The 23,097-nt window shown below is 39.0% G+C and overlaps 2 protein-coding genes across 4 annotated transcripts in view; both read right to left on the reverse strand.

Moving 5' to 3' along the window:
• The window catches only part of RBM41 (RNA binding motif protein 41), a 59,498-nt gene extending 42,422 nt beyond the window's left edge, over window positions 1–17,076 (reverse strand). The window contains exons 1-5 of one of the 2 annotated variants that reach the window (XM_036840992.1): window positions 17,053–17,076; window positions 13,859–13,975; window positions 13,104–13,296; window positions 12,429–12,633; window positions 10,466–10,537 (exon numbers count right to left, since the gene is read on the reverse strand). In XM_036840992.1, the coding sequence (XP_036696887.1) occupies window positions 10,466–10,537; window positions 12,429–12,633; window positions 13,104–13,296; window positions 13,859–13,975; window positions 17,053–17,060 (595 nt within the window). In that variant the 5' untranslated portion in view covers window positions 17,061–17,076. The remainder of the gene's footprint in view (window positions 1–10,465; window positions 10,538–12,428; window positions 12,634–13,103; window positions 13,297–13,858; window positions 13,976–17,052) is intronic. The other variant, XM_036840993.1, reaches the window with a different exon arrangement.
• Window positions 17,077–21,859: 4,783 nt separating this feature from the next.
• NUP62CL (nucleoporin 62 C-terminal like) overlaps window positions 21,860–23,097 on the reverse strand; it is a 75,290-nt gene continuing 74,052 nt past the window's right edge. For both annotated transcript variants that reach the window (XM_036841019.1, XM_036841020.1), the window contains exon 10: window positions 21,860–22,780. In XM_036841019.1, coding sequence (XP_036696914.1) covers window positions 22,689–22,780 — 92 coding nt within the window. In that variant the 3' untranslated portion in view covers window positions 21,860–22,688. The remainder of the gene's footprint in view (window positions 22,781–23,097) is intronic.

The following is a 23,097-nucleotide window of genomic DNA, read 5'->3' on the forward strand; positions in this document are numbered from 1 at the left end:
TATAGAATGGGAGAAAATACAGTTGACTCTTTAACAACACCAGTTTGAACTGCACAGGTTCACTTAATGCAGATTTTTTTTTCACTAAATACATACTATAGTACTACAAGAGCTGTGGTTGGTTGAATCTGTAGATGTGGAACCATGGATATGGAGGGCTGAATATAAAGTTATACATGGATTTTTGACTGCTCGGAGGGTCAGCGCCCCTAAGCCCTGTGTTGTTCAAGTGTCAACTGTATTTGCAAACCACATATCTGATAAGGGGTTAATATCCAAAACATATAGGAAACACCTACAACTCAATGGCATAAAAACAAAACCTGAATAAAAAATGGGCAAAGTATTTGAATAGACACTTCTTTACAGAAGGTATATGAATGGCCTATAGGTATATGAAAAGGTGCTCAGCATCACTAATCATCAGGGAAATGCAAATCAAAACCACAATGAGATATCATCTCACACCTGTAAGGATGGCTATTATCAAGAAGATAAGAGATAACAAGCGTTGGTGAGGATCTGGAAAACTGGAACCTTTGTACACTTTGGGTGGGAAGGTGAAATAGTATGACTGCTATGGAAAACAGTATGAAGGTTCCACAAAAGATTAAAAATAGAAATACCATATGATAAAGCAATCCCACTTTTGAGTATTTATCCAAAAGAACTGAAATCACAGATATCAAAGCCAAGAGTATAACGGTTGTTGCCAGGGGAAAGGGGAAAATGGGGGGTTACTATTCAATGGTTATAAAGTTTCAATAATACAAGATGACTTAAGTTCCAAAGATCTGCTGTACAACATTGTGCCTATAGTTAACAATACTGTATTGTACACTTAAAAGTTTGTTAAGAGGGTAGATCTCATGTTGTATTCTTACCACAATTAAAAAAAAAAAGAAAGAAAAATAGGGAATGAGATATCCATAGGGGGCTTTGAAACGTTCAGACATATTCCTGGGACTCTAGAAGGTAAGGTACACGTGCAGGGCTATGCATATGCCAAGGAAATTTAGGGCCTGAAAAGTCACTAATCTCTCACTTATGACTGATCTTGAGGCTCTGCGCAAGCAGGAAGTGAAGTTTAACACCGAGTTGCAGAGAGAGGAGAAGATGGCGGAAGAGTAAGACGTGGAGATCACCTTCCTCTCCACAGATACATCAGAAATACATCTACACGTGGAACTGCTCCAATAGAACACCCACTGAACGCTGGCGGAAGACCTCAGACCTCCCAAAAGGCAAGAAACTCCCCACGTACCTGGGTAGGGCAAAAGAAAAAAGAAAAAACAGAGACAAAAGAATAGGGATGGGACCTGCACCAGTGGGAGGGAGCTGTGAAGGAGGAAAGGTTTCCACACACTAGGAAGCCCCTTCGCGGGCGGAGACTGTGGGTGGCGGAGGGGGGAAGCTTCGGAGCCACGGAGGAGAGCGCAGCCACAGGGGTGCAGAGGGCAAAGCGGAGAGACTCCCTCACAGAGGATCGGTGCCGACCAGCACTCACCAGCCCGAGGGGCTTGTCTGCTCACCCGCCGGGGCGGGCGGGGCTGGGAGCTGAGGCTCGGGCTTCAGAGGTCGGATCGCAGGGAGAGGACTGGGGTTGGCGGCGTGAACACAGCCTGAAGGGGTTAGTGCACCACAGCTAGCTGGGAGGGAGCCCGGGAAAAGGTCTGGAGCTGCCAAAGAGGCAAGAGACTTTTTCTTCCCTCTTTGTTTCCTGGTGCGCGAGGAGAGGGGATTAAGAGCGCTGCTTAAAGGAGCTCTGGAGACGGGCGCGAGCCATGGCTATCAGCGCGGACCCCAGAGACGGGCATGAGACGCTAAGGCTGCTGCTGCCGCCACCAAAAAGCCTGTGTGCGAGCACAGGTCACTCTCCGCGCCGCCCCTCCCGGGAGCCTGTGCAGCCCGCCACTGCCAGGGTCCCGTGATCCAGGGACAACTTCCCCGGGAGAACGCACGGCATGCCTCAGGCTGGCCTCTGCCGCCCCAAGCTCGCCCCGCACTCCGTACCCCTCCCTCCCCCCGGCCTGAGTGAGCCAGAGCCCCCGAATCAGCTGCTCCTTTAACCCCGTCCTGTCTGAGCGAAGAACAGACGCCCTCAGGCGACCTACATGCAGAGGCGGGTCCAAATCCAAAGCTGAACCCCGGGAGCTGTGCGAACAAAGAAGAGAAAGGGAAATTTCTCCCAGCAGCCTCAGAAGCAGCGGATTAAAGCTCCACAATCAACTTGCTGTACCTGCATCTGTGGAACACCTGAATAGACAACGAATCATCCCAAATTGAGGAGGTGGACCTTGAGAGCAAGATATATTCTTTTTTCCCCTTTTCCTCTTTTTGTGAGTGTGTATGTGTATGCTTCTGTGTGAGATTTTGTCTGTATAGCTTTGCTTTCACCATTTGTCCTAGGGTTCTGCCCGTCCGTTTTTTTTAAAAATTTTTTTCTTAATAATTATTTTTTATTTTTTATTTTAATAGCTTTATTTTATTTTATCTTACTTTATTTTATTTTATCCCCTTTCTTCCTTCCTTCCTTCCTTCCTTCCTTCCTTCCTTCCTTCCTTCCTTCCTTCCTTCCTTTCTTTCTTTCTTTCTATTTTTTCTCCCTTTTATTCTGAGCCGTGTGGATGAAAGGCTCTTGGTGCTCCAGCCAGGCATCAGGGCTGTGCCTCTGAGGTGGGAGAGCCAACTTCAGGACACTGGTCCACAAGAGACCTCCCAGCTCCACGTAATACCAAACGGCTAAAATCTCCCAGAGATCTCCATCTCAACACCAAGACCCAGCTTCACTCAACGACCAGCAAGCTACAGTGCTGGACACCCTATGCCAAACAACTAGCAAGACAGGAACACAGCCCCATCCATTAGCAGAGAGGCTACCTAAAATCATAATAAGGCCACAGACACCCCAAACACACCACCAGACATGGACCTGCCCACCAGAAAGACAAGATCCAGCCTCATCCACCAGAACACAGGCACTAGTCCCCTCCACCCGGAAGCCGACACAACCCACTGAACCAACCTTAGCCACTGGGGATAGACACCAAAAACAATGGGAACTACGAACCTGCAGCCTGCAAAAAGGAGACCCCAAACACAGTAAGATAAGCGAAATGAGAAGACAGAAAAACACACAGCAGATGAAGGAGCAAGGTAAAAACACACCAGACCTAACAAATGAAGAGGAAATAGGCAGTCTACCTGAAAAAGAATTCAGAATAATGATAGTAAAGATGATCCAAAATCTTGGAAATAGAATAGACAAAATGTAAGAAACATTTAACAAGGACCTAGAAGAACTAAAGAGGAAACAAGCAATGATGAACAACACAATAAATGAAATTGAAAATACTCTAGAAGGGATCAATAGCAGAATAACTGAGGCAGAAGAACGGATAAGTGACCTGGAAGATAAAATAGTGGAAATAACTACTGCAGAGCAGAATAAAGAAAAAAAGACCGAGTTGCAAACTGCCCACCTGAGCACTGAAGGAGTGACCCAATACACACACACACACACACACACACACACACACACACACACACACACACACAGCGCCTTGGTAAAGGCTGGTAGAGTTCTTGATTCAAGACATTTAAGAAAAACTCTCTCCAATCATTAGTGGGCCACTATGCTAACTGGACAGAGACTTCAGTGGCTTTACATGACAAAGAATTCAAAATTGACAGAATTGGTCCAGGAACATCACTAAACAAACAAATAGCAACAACAACAAACACTGGGTAGGGAGGGGTTGACTGATTTTCAGAGTTGTCACATAGTATCATTTTAAATGTCTAATTTTCAACAAAAAAAATTTAAGACTGTAATGGACTGAATATTTGTGTCCCCCCCAAAATTCGTATCTTGAATCCCTACACCTCAGTGTGATGGTAAAAGGAGATGGGGATGTTTGAGTAGTAATTAGGATTAGATGAGGTCCTGAGAGTGGAACCCTCAGGAATGGGATTAGTGCCCTTATAAGAGTCATCAGAGAGCTTGGTTCCTCTCTCTGTTCTCTGCCATGTGAGGATCCAACAAGAATTCAGCAGTCTGAAACCCAGAAGAGGGCTCTCATCGGAACCTGTTCATGCTGGAACCCTGATCTTAGATTTCCAGCCTCTAGAACTGTGAGAAATAAATATCTGTTGTTTATAAGTCACCCGGTTTATGGTACTTTGTTAAAGCAGCCTGAGATGACTAAGACAAAGACACTGAGAAAAACAAAACGAAACCCCGAAAAACCAAGAATGGCCCATACACAGGAAAAAAGAAAGAGCTGATAGAAACTCCCCTGAGGAAGCACATAGGGCTTCTCACGAAAAAACTTTAAATCAGTTATCATAAGTTATTCAAACAATTATAGGAAATCATTTTATAAAGAACTAAAAGAATATTTCAGAATATCTTACCAAACAGAGAATAAAGATAGAAATTATAATAAAGAATCAAACAGAAATTTTCGAGTTGAACGGTAAAATAAATGAAATGAAAAATACACTAAAGGGGCTCAACAGGAGATCTGAGTTGACAGAAGAAAGAATCATCAAACCTGAAGATATGTCAACTACCTCATCTGATGAAGATTACTAAATTTGAGGAGCAGAAGGAAAAAAGAATGAAGAAAAAATAACTGAGCCTTGGGGACCTATGGGAGACCAGCAAGCATACCCACACATGCATAATGGAATCTCAGAAGGGGTATAAAGAATATTTGAAGAGTTAATGGCCGAAAGCTTCCCCAAATTGATGAAAAACATTAATCCATACATCATAGAACCTCAACAGACTCCAAGTAGGATAAACACGAAGATACCTACGTGGAGTCTGTCCAAAGAGACACTAAGACAAGTAGTCTAACTGTCAAAAGCAAAAGATGAAAAACGGATCTTGAAAGCAGTGAGAAAAAAGAGGTTCACCATGGACAAGGGGTCCTGAGATTATTAGTTGACTTCTCAATAGAAATTACAAGGGGCCAAAAGGCAGTGAGATGACATATTTGATCTGCTAAAAGAAAAAGACTGCCAACCAAAAATTCAATGTCCAGCAAAAAACTATAATTTAAAACTAAAGGAGAAATTAAAACATCCCAAGATAAACATAAACTGACAGAGTTCATCACTAGAAGATCTGCCCTATGAGAAAAACTATAGGGAGTCCTTCAGACAGAAATAAATGGACACTAAACAGTAACTCAAATTCACACAAAGACACTAGTAAAGTTGACTACACAGGTAAACATTAAAGACAGTATAAACATTTTTGTCCTTGTAACTCTTGTTCTATCTGACTTAAAAGATAAAAGATAACTGCGTAAAGCAATAATTATAAAACTCTGTTGATGGGCTTAAAATCTAGAAAGATGTCACTTGTATGACAATAATAATACAAAGGAGGAAGGAGAGAACAGAGCTAAACAGGAACAAAGTTTTTAAATATTCTGAAATTAAGTTGGCACTTTAATACAAATTTGTTTAAGCTAAGGTGTTAATTATAATCCCCAGGGCAATTACTAAAAGAGTAACAGAAAGTAACAGAAGCAACAAGTTAATTAAAATGACATACTGTAAAAACCTATTTAACGTGAAGGAATAAATTGAGTAATAGAGGAACAAAAGATACAAGACATATGGAAAATAAATCGCAAAATGGCAGATGTAAATCCTACCTTATCAACAGACTCCACTTAAATGCATTAAATATAAATTAACACTCTACATAATTGGAAGAATGGCTTAAAAAAAGATTAAAAAATGAAAACATGATCTAACTATTTGCTGTCTACAGGAGACACACTTTTTTTTGGTTTGTTTTGTTTAAAAAAAAAAAGGTTGAAAGTAAAAGGATGGAAAAAGATATTCCATGCAAAAAAGAATCAAAGTAGAACAGGGTACAAGAAATTTGAGTCTCCCTTTTTTCCTTGGTAAGTCTAGCTAAAGGACTGTGAATTCTGTTGATCTTTCCACAGAACCAACTTTTGGTTTTCTTGATTTTCTCTATTTTTTAATTCTTTTTTTCATTTATTTTTGCTCTAATCTTTATTATTTCCTTCCTTAAGCTTGATGTGGGTTTAGTTTGCTCTTCTTTTTGTAGGTTTTTTTTCATTAAACTTAATTTTTTTAGAGAAGCTGTAGGTTCACAGCAAAATTGAGGGGAAGTTACAGAGATTTCCCACATGCTCCCCTGCCCCCACACATGCTCAGCCTCCCTCATTATCAGTATCTCTCACCTGAGTGGGACATTTGTTACAAATGATGAACCTACACTGACACATCATAATCACCCCAAGTTCTAGTTTACATTACCATTTACTCTTGGTATTGTATATTCTGTGGGTTTGGACAAATTTTTGTAGTTTCTTAAGGTGGAAGTTTTGATTATAAATTTGAGATTTTTCTCCTTTATTAATACGGGCATTTACAGCTTTAGCTAGCCCCTTAAGTATTGCTTCTACTACATTACTTAAGTTTTGGTATTTTTTTTTCATTCATCTCAAAGTATTTTCTAATCTCCCTTTTAACTTCTTTTTGATCCCTTGGTTATTCAGTAGAGTGTTGTATAATTTCCACATATTTGTAAATTTCCTAAATGTCCTTCTATTATTGATTTCTAATTTCATTCCACTGTGAATAGAAGTGGTGAGAGTAGACATCCTTGTCTTATTCCTGGTATTGGAAGGAAGATTTCAGTCTTTCACCATTAACTATGATGTTAATTATTAACACAAATATATGGTCAACTGATTTCTGACAAAAATGCAAAGGCAAGTAAATGAAGAAAGAATACTCTTTGCAACAATTGGTACTGGAATAATTGGACATTCATAAGCAAAAAAGTGAACTTTAACATAAACCTCACACCTGATGTAAAAAGTTAGTCAAAGTGGATCATAGATCTAAATGTAAAATATACAACCATAAAACTGTTAGAAGAAAATAAAGGAATAGGGCTTCCCTAGTGGCACTGTGGTTAAGAATCTGCCTGCCAATGCAGGGGACACGGGTTCAAGTCCTGGTCCGGGAAGATCCCACATGCTGCAGAGCAACTAAGCCCGTGTGCCACAACTACTGAGCCTGCGCTCTAGAGCCCGTGAGCCACAACTACTGAGCCCACGTGCTGCAACTACTGAAGCCTGCGCGCCTAGAGCCCGTGCTCTGCAACAAGAGAAGCCACCACAATGAGAAGCCCACACACTGCAACGAAGAGTAGCCACTGCTCGCCGCAACTAGAGAAAGCCCATGTGCAGCAACGAAGACCCAATGCAGCCAAAAATTAAAAATAAAAATAAAAAATAAGGTTTAAAAAAAAACGAAAGTAAAGGAATAAATCCTTTTTCATAATCTGGTGTTAGAGTTCTTAGACATAAAAAAAGCACAATCCATGAAAAGAAAAAAATGCATAAACTGGACTGTATCAAAATTTAAAATATTTGCATTAATGCAAAAAAATTTGTACACTGAAAACTACAAAATGTTGCTGAAAGAAATTAAAGACACAAATAAATGAAATAAATGCAAAGACATTCCGTGTTCATGGATTGAAGACTTAATATTGTTAAGATGTCAGTACTGCCCAAAGTGATCTACAAATTCAAAGCAATCCTATCAAAATACCAATGACGTTTTTTGCAGAAATAGAAAAATCCAGGAATTCCCTGGTGGTCCAGTGGTTAAGACTTAGTGCTTTCACTGCCGTGGGCCTGGGTTGGATCCTTGGTTGGGGAACTAAGATCCCACAAGCTGCCCGGCATGGCCGAGGAAAAAAAAAAAAGAAATAGAAAAATCCATCCTAAAATTCATATGGAATCTCAAGAGACCCAAACAGTTAAAACAATCTTGAAAAAGAAGAGCAAAGTTGGAGGTCTCACACTTCCTGATTTCAAAGCTTACTACAAATCTACAGTAGTTAAAACAGTGTGGTACTGGCATAAAGACAGACATACATACCAATGGAATAGAATGGAGAGCCTAGAAATACACTCTTTCATTTACAGTCAAATGATTTTCAGAGAGTGTGTTAGGACCATTCAATGGGGAAAGGCAGTCGTTTCAACAAGTAGTACTGGAAAAACTGGATATCAAACATGCAAAAATGAAGTTGGACCCTTTATATCATAAACAAAGTTAACTCAAAATGGATCAAAGACCTAAACATAAGAGCTAAAACTATAAAACTCTGTGAAGATAATACAGGAAAAAAGGTTTATGACATTAGATTTGGCAGTGATTTATTGGATATAACACCAGAAGCACAGGGAACAAAAAAAAATTGACAAATTGGACTTCATCAAAAATAAAAACTTGTGTGCATCAAAGGACACTATCAACAGACTGAGAAGGCAACCCACAGAATCGGAGAAAATATTTGCAAATCATATATTTGATAAGGGAGTAATATCCAGAATATATAAAGAACTGCAACTCAACAACAAATTAACAACTCATCTAAAAAATGGGCAAAAGACACCCTTGTACATTGCTGGTATGAATTGAAAATGGTATAGCCTCTATAAACAGTATGGTGGTTCCTCAAAGAATTAAACATAGAATTACCATATGATCCAGCAATTTCACTTCTGCGTATATATTCAAAAGAATTGAAAGTAGGGACTGGAACAGATAGTTGTATATCCAGGTTCACAGCAACATTATTCACAATAGCCAAAAGGTAGAAGCAACACAAGGGTCTATTGACAGATGAATGGATAAACAAAATGTGGTAGATAACATACAATGAAATATTATTTAGCCTTAAAAAGGAAGGAAATTCTGATACATGCTACAACATAGATGACCTTGAAGACACTATGCTAAGTGAAATAAGCCAGACACAAAAAGACACTGTTATGATTCCACTTACATGAGGTACCTAGAGTATTCAAATTCATAGAGACAGAAAGCAGAATGGTGGTTGGCAGGAGATGAGGGAAAGGGAGAATGGGGAGTTAGTGTTTAATGGGTAAAAAGTTTCCATTTGGGAAGATGAAAAAGTTCTGGAGATGGATGGTTACAATTGTTGCAGAACAATGTGAATATACTTAATACACTTAAAAAATAGTTAAAATGGTCAGTTTTATGTTAGGTATATTTTACCACAATAAAAGAAAGTTTGCTCTGAAAAAGACACTGTTAAGAGAATGAAAAGGCAAGCTACACACTGGGATAAAATATTTGCAAATCATATATCCAACGGAGAATTGTGTTTAGAATACATAAACAACTCTCAAGAGTCATCAGGAAAAAATTAACAACTCAGTTAAAAAACAGCAAAAGATTTGAACTGACACTTCAGCAACAGGATATAAGGATGGCAAATAAGCATATGAAAAGATGTTCAATATCATTAGCCATTAAGGAAATGCAAATTAAAACTACAATGAGATACGACTTCACAGCTATTAGAATAACTAAAATAAATACCAACAATACCAAATGCTGACAAAGATGTAGAGCAACTGGAACTCTCATACATTGCTGGTGAAAATGCAAAATGGTTCAGCCACTCTGGAAAATGGTTTGGCAGTTTCTTATAAAGTTAAACAAACACTTACCATATGACCCAGTAATCCCACTCCTAGATATTTACCTTAGAGAAATAAAAATTTTATGTTCACACAAAAGCCTGTACAAGAATATTCATATCAGTATTATTCATAATCACCATAACCTGGAAACAGCCCAAATGCACTTGAATGGGTGAATGGATGACAAACTTTGGAACATTCATACAATGGAATGCTACTCAGCAAAATGAATGAACTATTGGTACACACAACAACTTGGATGAATCTCAAAGGCACTATGCTGAGTGAAAGAAGTCACTCTCAAAAGATTACATATTGTATGATTCCATTTATATGACGTTCTCTAAAAGACAAAATCACAGTGATGGAGAATAGATCAGTGATTGCCAGGGATTATGGGTGGAGTTGGGAGTGACTATCAATGGATAGTATGAGGAAGTTTGAGGGTCATGGAGCTGTTCTCTATCCTGATTGTGGTGGTGGTTACATGAATCTATGTGATTTACACGATTTACAATTCACAGAATTGTACACATAGCCCCCCCCCAAATAAACAGGCAATTTTATTGTAAGTTCATTTCAAAAATAAAATATTAGCTATTATATCATCATCAATAGTTATACGTTACTGATTAATAAAAGTATTCAGAATTAGTTACAAAATAGGATCTAAAATTCATTAAGGTCACTTTATGTCTGGTATAATAACTTAAAGGTATAGAGAAAAATATCAACAACACTAAATGTAAAAGCTTTATTACAACTTCTACTAACTCCTCTCTTTAATATTCTGTATCAGGATAATATGCTCCCTGTGGATCATGTCCTATAAACATTGTCATATACTGAATATGGAATTAAATAAGAACTCAACTTAGAAGTCTGGGACCCTAGGTTACATTCCTAAATCTAACACTGTAAGAAAACTCTCGACTTGCCTTTTGTGCCTAATTTTATCTTCCTCTTCATTGAGGTCATGTACTTGTCTGCACTTGTCTTTTTGTGGTATGCTGTGAAGGTGTAAAGCAAGGAGTTTCAAAGATAGGAAACAGAACAGATTCATATACCACCCGCCCACCCCAAATACCAGGTACTGCTTTAAGTGATTCACATGTATTACCTCTCTTAATTCTCCTAACAACCTTAAAACATAGCTACTATTAATATTCTCATTAATATTCTCATGAAGAAGATGAAGCATAGAGTGGTAACTTGCCCAACATCTTATAGCTAGTAAGCGGGGGAGCCAGGAATGTTCCCAGCAGTCTGCCTCCAGAGCCCATGTTCTTAATCAGTATGCTATAATGTCTCTCCACCAAAGGCTGTTTGTTCATTCTTTCTTTCCTTCCTTCACCACTGCTCTTCCATGTCTATGGTCTCTCTGTCTCTAACAAATCACTCATTCATTCTGTTGGCTTTACCTATGGTCTAAGCATAGATGAGCCCCAATTCTATGGACCTAGTTCTGCCCTCTCCCCTGAGCTTCACTGCTGCATTTCCAACAGCCTCCTCGATATCTGCATTTGATGATCCTGCGGTCTCACAAATTTAACATGTTTAAAATCAAACTCATCATCTTTCCTCAAAATTTCCCCATAAAGGCTTCCTTAATTTTGCCAACTGTTAAATTACACAGCGTTGAAGCACCTGGGCTATCTTTGACACATTTCTCTCCACTGACCTTCATTCTCAGTCAACAAGTTTTACCAATTCTTCTTTTGTAATGTCTCTTATAATCATACCTACTTCTCTTTCCAATTCCATTGCCATCATCCTAGTCAGCTCTTCCTGCTGAAATGACTGTAACGCCTCCTAAATTGTTCTCCCCGCTTCCAGTTCTCCCTCTCGTGCATCCTATTTACTGGCCACTAGATTAATCACTTTCAAATACTGCTTTTATCATGTTACTCCTGGCTCAAAGACCTTTAACCATATCCAAAATGACTAACTGAATAACGAACTCTGTATAGGTCTATACTACCTGCCAAATAAAGTTCAAAAATTTTAGCTTCCTTTCTAACCTTGTCTCTCACGACACCTCCAAACACGCCACAGTGCTTGCAACAACTGCTGCTAGTGAAATGCCTTTCCCTCTCCTTCCTGAAGACTTGGTAGTATTAAAAGAACATTTAAATCTTACCTCCTCTGAGAGGCCATGTTCAGTCATGCCAATCAACGCACAGTGGCCTTTCCCTCCTCTGAACTCCTACAGCCCTTAACAACTGTATCTAGCATTGTTACTAAATGTTATATGTTTCTCTCTCCAACCAGCAATTGGCACAAAGTCAGGAACCATTTCTTAAACTTCTGCATACCTTCCACAGTGCCTAGCAAAACTTACCTGTTAAACCCATTCTTTCTGGTTAAGACACACACCGTTTATCTATATATTTTGTGCTAGTTTATAGTTCTACCTAAAGACCCTTCACAATCTAGCCTCACCTACCTTTCCAGTATCATCTCCTGTCAGTCCTCACTGTGTCCTGTACTTCCTGCCACACTGAACTTTTCACTGTTCCCTAGACACACCAGGTTCTTTCACAATCCTATTCCTACTCACCCAGTATCTGTAATGCCCTCTCCCCACTATTTATCTGACAAGTGCCTGTTGATCAGTCAAGACTTGGTACAAATGTCAACTCCTGACTCCCCCAATTAGACTTAGATGTTCTATCCCTGTGTCCCCTCAGCATTTTATTCACATCTCTACAATAGCAATTTTCATGTTGTACTGCAACTAACTAGGTACATATTTGTCTTTCTCAAGGGACTATACATTCCTCAAGAGTATCAATAGTTCATCTTTCCCCTACTCCCTTCACTAATTCTTCATAGTTAATGCCCTGATGTTAAATCTTTCTGTCAGTGAAAGAATATATCAAGTCAGTGGCGATCACATACCTTGGTAATAAAGAGCCTTGAGGAAGGAGTGACGTTCAGCTCCCTGAAATAAAGAATTTTCTATTTCCATTTCTCGCCGGGTCAGCTGTTTGCTCTTTGCAAATCTCTGTGGCAGGCAAAGGATGCGCTGACGCTCTGAGATTCTTTCCTCAATATCTTGAAGACGGTTCTGTATCGCTTCAGGGGTTGCCCTAAGTCTCGTCCTCTGAAATAAGAGAAATGAGATGGCATATATCACAAAGGACACACCCTAAAAGTGACAATCTGATGCCTTAAACAAGAAAGAAAATGATCAGGGCCCAGAAATGGTCATTTACAGACATGTTAGCTAAGAAGTCAAGGAGCAGGAATACCCTGCGGTCCAGTGGTTAGGACTCTGCACTTTCACTGCCGAGGGCACGGGTTCAATATCTGGTCAGGGAACTAAGATCTCACAAGCCACGTGGCACAGCCAAAAATAAATAAATAAAATTTAAAAAATAAAATAAAATCCCATTTGTTTAGGGGGAAAGAAGTCAAGGAGCAGCTTCTCTTTTACCAAGGTCCCTATCCTAAAAACCAAAGAAGATTCAGACACAAAGCTCAGTGTTGTGAGAACTAAAAATGAAAAGGTTCTCAGTACCAAAATGAAAAGATCTTACTTTTTATTCTCCAGAAAAAATGTGCCCCACTCACCTTTTCACCTGAAACATGGCTCTTCCAAATCAAGATTTCTGTCTCATTAAGCCCTAGTTCCCTGAGAGAAGCAGTCTCCTGGTCCTTCTCATGCAGTGTCTGGAACTGGGACAAAGTCATAGTCCCAGCTGCTTCCTTCCCAAAGGGCTTGTACATAGTACCAGGAGCAAAGCTCTCTTTCTTAGAGACACATCTGCAAAACAAGCAGGAAGAGAGTAAGAACATCTTCAAGTTACCACAATTCACAGAAATGGGGCTCGCCATTAAGAGGCACAATGAAACTCAGTGGCAATTTCTCTCTCACATACTATTTCTAGGCTGAAGCACCACTGTAATGATATGGAACTCCACCAGTAATCCAGGACTAATGACTGAATCAAATATTTATTTACTGGGCACCTACTAGGCATCAGAGACTGTGCCAGGTACTGAGGATGAAACAGTAAAAAAGATAAAAACAGTTTCTGCTTTTGTGGAAGAACTGTAGAAAAGAGGCAAGTAAACAGGCAATGATAATACTGGATTGTAAGTGCTATGTATGTTAAAGGAAGACACAGGAAAGGTACTTAGCCCGGACGGAGTGGGATATGGGAGGCTTCCTAGGGGAAGAGACACAGAAGTAAAACCCTGCCTAATAAGTAGAAGTTTGCCAAGGAAAGCGGGCTGAGAGAGGAGTGTTACATCCAGACTTTAAGAGGCGTCCGTCACCTGGAGGTGAGGGTCTATGATAGTCTCTTTGCAAAATCAATACCTACTCCTCAATGGAGACACTGGTATCAAGTTGATGCTGAAGGAGGCTTTTCAGCTGCCTCTCCCCTTCTGTTTCCAGCTCCTCCAGGACGTGCTCATCACTCTTCACACAGCTATTTACCCTGGAATAGAAACAAGAATATATGTGGAAAGTAGAAGAGACAGTTAATCTCAAAATATATTCCTTATCAATATTATCTACCATTAGTGATTCCATTTGTTCAAAGACACTTCTCTATTTGTTGTCCTTTATCATTCATTCCACAAACATTAACTAAATACCTGTTTACATACAATGAATGCATTGTGCTAGGTACTGATGGAGTCAAAGATATTCAAGACAGAGTCTTTATCATCAAGAAGCTTGCAATTTATTTAGGGAAAGGTAACAGATACGTATGTGTTGAGTGCATGTGTGGGGCAGGGGGGGAAGAGGGGGAGAGAGAGAGGGAGGGAGCGAGGGAGGGAGAGAGAGGGAGAGGGAAAAGGACAGGGAGAGAGAGAGGGACAGAGGGAGAGAGAGAGAAAGAAAGATTTTATATCTTTTATATCTTCTTTATGAAGCATATGCCAAATCAGTAGTTCACAGAAGAAAGATAATTGGGAGGCAAGGTAGTAAATGAAGACTTGGGAAAGGTAATTCTTACACTGGCATTTGAAGGATTGAGTATGATGAAGGAAAGAACAGGGAGAACGAGTATGAAGAGACAGAACTATGTTCTGGGGGATAATAAGAAGTTCAATTTAGCTGGCATTCATGTATGGGAGCCTTGGGAGATCATGTTGGAAGGGTAATTAGACTCAGACTGTGAATGGCCTTAAATACACCAACTAAGAGGTCTGGACCTTAATGTACATGTATTAGAAAGCAATTTATTAGGTAGTTAAGTGACATGGTACAAGTGATGGTTTAGGAAAATGAATGCGGTTATAATAAGCCTTATGGAATAGTATGGAATAGTAAGAAAGAAACCAGAAGAACTAGTTAGGAAACTATAATTTATCAAGCATAAGGTGATGAAAGTACAAACTGGAGTGGTAATAGAAATTGAAAGGAAGGGTTAGATGAGACAGGCCTTTTGAAGGTAGGGGTAAGGGAGAAGTGAAAGATAACCCTGAATTTCAAGCTGTGTAACTGAGAGATGGGACCAATGAACTAAAGAGGAAGTTCCAGATGGACTAAATGGTTTGGGAAAGGGAAGTCATCATTGTGTTAGCCGTGTTGAGTCAACTACCTATTACAACTGAAATACCAGCATGAAGTATTAGGAATGCTTCAAAGACATACTGAGTCTGAGGTGACAATATGATACTGGCTAAAAGGAAAGTGATAGCAGAACTGTTGCATAGATAAGAGTCTGAGGCTGCATATGGAAATCTTGAGTCATCTGTGTTGTCAGGATCTGGAGCTGTGAGAGAGGAGAAGATTACCAAAGAAGAGAGTATAGAAACAAAGATGAAGGGGGTCATAACATTTTACAGCTTAAGCACTACTGTGTAGAAATCTAGGTAATGCTAATATGAGCTAACTAACCCTAAATAATCAAAAACTCTGAGTGTAAAGAAATAGCAGGACCATTTAAGTGTGCAACAAATGATTATAAAAGACAAAAACAAAGCGAGTTAACTCCATGAGGAAAATAAATATTAAATACCTTTCTTAAAAAATAGCCCTTTACTACTGGGGTTATGATGAGACCTAAAAGATGTATCTCCCATAATTGTAAGCAAGATTCCCATACTTTAGACAGACTTCTACCAACATTGGGACATTTTAAAGTATCCATAGGGCCAGGGTTTTCAAAAATTCCTTTTAAGTATCTTAATCTTTACTTATTATTTAGAATTCTGAAAGTTCTTGCTAAGTTTAAAGTGGCTTTGAAATGAATAAACCATAGCTAAATACATCAGTACACATGAATTTCAAAAAGAAATGTGGAGTGAAAAAAAGCAAGTCACAGAAAAATTCATATATGTGTCTGCGTAGAGTTGAAAATGGGATAACACTAACAACACTTTGTTTAGATATAAATTCGTATGTGATAAAACTATTTAAAAAGAAAAAAGCAAGGGAATGATTAACGCAAAATACTGGCTAGTGATCCCCTCAGGGAGGGAAGAGAAGCACTCAGGGAAGGGCACACAGGGGACTTCTGATACTGTTAATGTTCTATGAATACTGTATCGATGATACTGCTGTTATCAAATGATACAGCATCTATGTTACCGATACTGGTAATGTTCTATTTCTAAAGCTTGTAGTGAGTACGAGTCTATTATTATTCTTTAACCTGTATATATACATTATTCTGCATGTATGAAAGATATATAAACATTTTTTAAAAGTCATTTTGAGACAAGGAAAATCAGAAACTTCTTTTGAAAAAGATGCAGAAACTGACGGTGCAGGAGAGCATTATACCAGTAAGAATTTAAATGCACCGCTCTATTCCAGAGTGATTATTCTACTTGCAGAATGAATACAGAACTAATTTAATGAGGATCCTTTCAAAAGGCTTTGTGTACTGTCAATAATTGTAAGCTCAGGCTTTCAACAAAGACCAGCCACATTAAAGCTGCCATTTCCTGCAGAACCAGTAGGGGGAACTGCTCGCAGCGGTGCCTTTCTTTTCTTACAATACATGGAACCGGTTTGGCACCCTGCTTCTAAATTTGTAAAAACAAAGTATCACTTGTTTACTTTAAGACCTGAAAATGCTACATGGTCTCTGAGCCCGAGAAAGTCCTCTTTAACACACAAACACTGCGAATAAACGCGCCTACCCTGGGCCCCTTTCTAAGAACGGGGTGGAGGTAGGGCGGGACAGGGAGGAGCTGGCCCGCGTTTCTCCGGCGCAGGCCGGTTTCATCAATCGTCCAAGACCCTTTTACCTGGGTGGGTCCGTCTGAAATAGGAAGGAGCCACAGCATCTGTCCCGGGGCCGGCGCCGTTGCCTAGGTGCCTGTGCCGGGAGGGCATGCCTACGGGGACCGGCAGCAGCGGCGGCCCTTCCTGAACTTCGCCCTACAGGCCTGTCCAGCCCGTCTCCCCTTTTCCCTCCTCCTTTGTCTTCCCGCTCACACGAAACCGCGTCCCCAGAACGTGACATACCCCAAACCCAAAGTAACAAAAGCCACTTGAAGAGTTAAAAGATAGAACAAAGCTCCCTTCGCCGTCTGCTCTCAGACAAGCCCTTACCTCTTCATGTTTCCACAGGCCCCTAGCTCTAACTTGGGTAAATAGGCCGCGGACTTCAAGTCCCAGAACTCTGCGCGGCCGACTCTAAGGGGATTGTGGTGGAGCGCAGGATTCTGGGAATTGTAGTCTCGCAGAGCTAGGAACCCAGAGTACGTACTGAGCAACCGGTATATTGTAAATTGTTCAAGTATTTCTCTTGGATTTCTTGTATAGGTTAAAGGTAACATCCAAAATATCCAGCTCATAAACCTAGGAGTCGCCTTTGACTTCTTGACTCTCTCATCCAGTATCACCAAATCCTGGCCCCTCTAATTTCCCTTGAATGTGTCCCTATCAAATCTGCTTCTGTTTTCAAGGGCTTCTTATCCCGAATCCCACCTACCTGCTGTTTCCAGTCGAGCCTCTGGTTCATCCTCTGCAGTGATCAGACTCAAGTTTGACCACATCACTAGCACAAATGGTTCTCCTCTGTCTCTAACAGAGGCTAAGACATTGTACTTCCTATCCTGAGAATCAGAAACCCACGTGTATTCAGGCCCATGAATGTTTTTATTGATAATTACGATGAATCATGAGTGGTAGAACACAGTGGTTAAGAGAATGGGCTCCTAGTTCCCGGAAATGGAAATACAAATGTCCTTAAGTACATGAAAAGAAAGATGTTTAATCTCACAAGTGAGATGTAAATTTCAAAGTACACTGACTATAAAATACCTGATGTGTACTCCTCAAAACTGTCAAGGTCATCAAAAACATGGAAAGTCTGAGCATCTGTCACAACCAAAAGAATCAAAGGAGACATGATGACCAAATGTAATGTGGGATCCTGGGACAGAAAAGGGCCCTAGGTAAAAAATATAGAAATATCAATAAACTATGCACCTTAGTTAATAATAAGGTTCATTAGCTGTGACAAATATACCAGAGTTATTTAAGATGTTAACACTAAATAAAACTGAGTGGAGGAATACAGAACTCTGTACTATGCAACTTTTCTGTAAATCTAAAACTTCTCTTAAAAAATAAAGTTTATTTTCTAAAAGTACATTAACATTTTTCACCCACCAGATTAGTAAAGATCTACAAGTTTGAGAACACACTTGTTTTGTTGAGATTGAGGGGAAACAGGCATTCTCAATACACTGCTGGTAGAAACATAAATTGGTACCTCTGTGGAAGGCAACTTGAGGATACAATTTAAATCATAAATGCACATTTCCTTTAAAGCAACAATTCAAGTTATCCTCAATACTATGTGTCCTCAAGAAATTAATTGTATGTGTACATATATAATTATAGGTTATACAATTTTATAAACTATATATATTATAAAATTTTGTATATATATAAAATTAGTCATGCAACCTTGTTTGTAATAACAAAATATTGGAAACAACTTAAATATCCATGAATGTTATACATCCATTCAATGGAAAACTATGCAGCAGTCCCAAAGACGACAAAGTTCTCTATGGACTGCTACTGAACAATCTCTAAAATATATTTAGTGCAAAAGCAAGGTACAGCACGATGTGTATAGTGTGCTTCCACTTTAGTTTTTAAAAAAGAAGGAATATATGTATGTGTTTGCTTGTATATGCAATAAAATACCTCTGGGAAAACATAAGACAGTGATAAGTAAATGATTCTGGGTTAAGGGAACTGGATGGTGAGGGATAAAACTTTTCACTTTATCTTCTTGAATTTTGAACCACATGATTATATTACCTAGTCAATATATTTTTTAATTAAAGAGAACCCTTCTTATACCACAAAGAGCCAAAGAAGAAAAGGATCATGGGTTTGGGGGGGTCACACTGCTTGGATTCTCAGTTCCCACAGTTATTGACAATATAACATAGTAGGCAATCTGGACTTGAACTTTTGTTTGGCAAGTTACAAGACTATGTAAGTTTCATTAAGTTTCTTTAACTGGTCTAGGCCAGTTTTCTCATCTGTAAAATGGCGATAATTCTTCAGAATAGGGTGACTATAAAGTACTATACAAAAGAATGGTTTTAAAATCACTTGCAGCGTGGTCATCTATGAGCAAATATTCCAAGTTTATCCAGTAGGTTCAGACTTATTCAAACTGTCTGTATTGCCACACTCAAGTTAGAGGATAAGACCAAAGAGCAGCTACTGGAAGACATTATACTTCCTATCCTGAGAATTTCTAACAGATGAGAATGTCATGGAAAGTACTAGAGTTATCCAAGACCTAGCATATGCAAATGACTGTGCTCTTGAAGCACACAGGTGAATGAATGCAGCTCTAACATGCACCATTTTGTGGTTTTGGCACAGAACAGGGATGGAATCTAAGCAAAAACAAAGTGTGGGTCATAACATAACCCGCATTAAGTAAATCCTATATGGTGGTGGGCTGAATTCTGCTGCTCAACCAAACTGTCCAATTGACACATTGATCAACAAGGAAATGGAAGAATACACCAAAGTTGCTAGTGTGTCTGTCCCCTGGGAAGGCGGCAAAAGGTGGAACAGATTACTACACTGACCACCACACCAGACTTGTATACAACTTCCTATAAAACATACATTCTATTGGTACTGAAGTGATACACACTACATTACAAATCCACTAGGTGGGATGAGTGGAGAATGAATGGCTAAAAAGACATACATGGGGTGGAATTACAACTACAAAGCAAGGTCATAAGGAAGTACTCTATGTACCTGTGTATAACTGTAGCCAGTCCAAGTGGTAGGTACCAAGGGACAAACATTCAGAAAATTGCACTAGAAGGAAAACCAGGCTATTTCTAGCTCTGCCAAATTTATTACCTGTGGAATAATAGCTATTCCATTTCCCCACAGCATCCTCTCCCCACTTCAAAAGGATATCAGACAGTATATTAAAAGCTTTGAGATTTCTAGATGTTATTCATGGGCACAGAGATCTTAGCACGAGGTAATTTCACAATTTCACCCCCAGAAGAGTTTATGACAAACTGAAAAATATGCCTCATTTGTCTTTCTGACAATTTAACAAGGTTAGTTTAAGCCAGAAGTTCCTCCTTAACATAGACATATTTTCAGGCTTTGTCCTTTTTAGGTGCTTTGTTCACAGCACACTTCTGATGAATACATTATGAAGCAATTATAATTTCCAGATATGAAAGAAGATGCTAAAACCAAAAATCTTCTCTTGAAGAGGGATAGCATCACTCATCTAATATTAAGAGTAAACAACTGTGCATGTCTTTCAAATCCTCCAAATGAGATAGCATAAATGCTGTCTTTTTCAGAGGACAAAAAAAGTAGATAAGCACTGGGAAAGTGTCAGCACGACAAATTTAAGAATTCTCCTTCAGCTAATATCTTAGCTGGTCTTTACCAATGGCTGTGGGGGAGAGGGGTCTCAAGATTCCAGTACCTAACATAAATGTAGCCTTAAAATTACTGGCAAGAATAGGTTATTTCTGATCTTTTAATTAATATCTGTTCAACAATGCCATATGTTTTAGACACATGTTAGAACCAGAGTCAGAAGGAACCTTAAAAACGATTTAGTCCAAGGCTCCAAACAGTACACTGAGATCTACCAGTAAACCCACAGTATTACTGCATTGATCTGGAAGCCACTTGCCATTCATATGCCTCTTTTTTTTTTTTTAGCCTTTTTTTTTAAACATCTTTATTGGAGTATAATTGCTTTACAATGGTGTGTTAGTTTCAGCTTTATAACAAAGTGAATCAGCTATACATATACATATATCCCCATATCTATCTCTTCTCCCTTGTATCTCCCTCCCTCCCACCCTCTAGGTGGTCACAAAGCACGGAGCTGATCTCCCTGTGCTATGCAGCTGCTTCCCACTAGCTATTGGTTTTACATTTGGTAGTGTATATATGTCCATGCCACTCTCTCACTTTGTAGCAGCTTACCCTTCCCCCTCCCCATGTCCTCAAGTCCATTCTCTAGTAGGTCTGCGTCTTTATTCCCATCCTGCCCCTAGGTTCTTCATAACCATTTTTTTTTTTAGATTCCATATATATGTGTTAGCATACGGTATTTGTTTTTCTCTTTCTGACTTACTTCACTCTGTATCACATGCCTCTTTTATGTCCTGGAAAAAAAATATTAGAACTGCCAATGCAAAGTCAACAGGAGTACTGTAGCCTCCTCTTTCTTTATTTTACTGAGGAAGTTTACAGTAAACAAGTACTGGTAGTGAAAAGACATAAAGGAGTCAAAAAACTTGTGAGAAATGAAAACTAGTTTCTTCCAGTTGGGAAAACCTTCATATGGTCCAACTCTTTCATGTTATAGACAAAAGATAATGCTCCAAATGAAATTATCTGTCCAGTTAATTAAGCAGGGACAAGAATAAATCCAGTATTTCCTTCTATATACTATGTTCTCTTTACTGAATGTGGAACTTAACGTATTCACAGACTATAAGAGTTGAACTGCCAAAAACAATAGGGAAAATGTCTTTATCTAGGATAATAATATTGTATTCAAACACTAAAGATTACTCAAGATAATACTCAAAAGCTGTTTACCTACAGAAATCATCCATAAAGTTAAATGGTCTCTGTAATTTTGAGAGGTAATGAAAACTTACCTGATTAGAAGCTGCTACTTTGAGAAGTGTGGGTAGGAAAAAAAGAGGCCATGTAAGTTCTGATATTTGGTTTACTAATAAGGTGATGTAAATCACTAATACTCATTTCAAAAATATTTTCTTTCCATAATATGTACCCTTCGGGATGGTCATGTTCAGTCAGTACAACAGAAGTTCAGCTCAGGAATTACAGGCAATTAAGCTTTAGTCACTCAAAAACTTTTAAGTTGTTTATTTTAGTGTTATACTTTTATTTTTCAGAGCATTGCCTTTATTTATGACTTAGGTAAAACATGAAACACAAGAAATCAGACTGTTTCCAAACTAAGAACAACGCTTTTTCTTGAAAAACAAATAAACAAATATACAACTATAAATCATATGCTAAAACCAAGTAAAACACCAGATTATCTGTACGTCAAAAATAAATGAATTGCCTGAACCATACCCTTTTTAAAATAACCTAAATCAAGTCCCAAATCCATCCTAACTCTTCCTCCCTTCTCTGAATTTCTACAGCATACTTTCTGTACTTCATAACACACTTCCTTGTATTGTCTATACTGTTTTTTTATACAGACAGGCATTAAGTATATCTCAAAGTAGACAGTAAGTTCTTTTGAGGAGAGAGACTTCACAGTAGCTAACACTATACGTTGAATGTTAACAGGCACCCAGTAAAGACTGGTTGGCATCTACTTTTTGGCAAACATTTCTTTATGATCTGGTTGCAGTGAAAAGGACAATGCGTGCTGGCAGTAAGATATGGAATCTAGCAGAGTAAGCCATGAATTGCACACACAGAGTCAACATCAAATAGGTTGCTCTCTAGACAGAAGAGCTGATATAGTTTTGATTTGCTAATACTAAAAGCCAAACTACAGTATCATTCCCAACAGCACAATATTTAAGTGGGGGAAAAATACATGCAGCCTTTATTGCCACCAAAGATTAAATATTAACTGTAAATACTACTCTAACAAACACCATCAAACTTGGTAGGTAATGTATAATCCAAAAACAGCATGCTGAAGATAGGGTCATTCAATCAAAAGCAATCCTGACATTGCATTCCTGCTCCTTGTAACGACGATGCTGGAAAACTTGTACCTCTTCTACCTTCCTTTGCAGCATGTCTATAAGGGGAAAAGGCACACATCATTACTCAGAGGACAAAATATCCCAGGAACGTAACTTACATTCTCCCTTCAACATATGATTGACAAAACTTTACGTGTCAATTTTTTTTTTTTTTTTGGCCACGCCGTGCACCTTGTGGGATCTTAGTTCCCCAACCAGGGATTGAACCTGTGCCCCCTGCAGTGGAAGTGCGGAGTCTTAACCACTGGACAGCCAGGGGAGTCCCATACATGTCAATTTTAATAGCTTTAAGTATTAGAAAATACAGAGGAAGAGAAAAACATGCCTCTGTCTGGTTGGAAACTATTGCACA

Source organism: Balaenoptera musculus, chromosome X, assembly GCF_009873245.2.
Source record: "Balaenoptera musculus isolate JJ_BM4_2016_0621 chromosome X, mBalMus1.pri.v3, whole genome shotgun sequence".
Classification (NCBI taxonomy): Eukaryota; Metazoa; Chordata; class Mammalia; order Artiodactyla; family Balaenopteridae; genus Balaenoptera; species Balaenoptera musculus.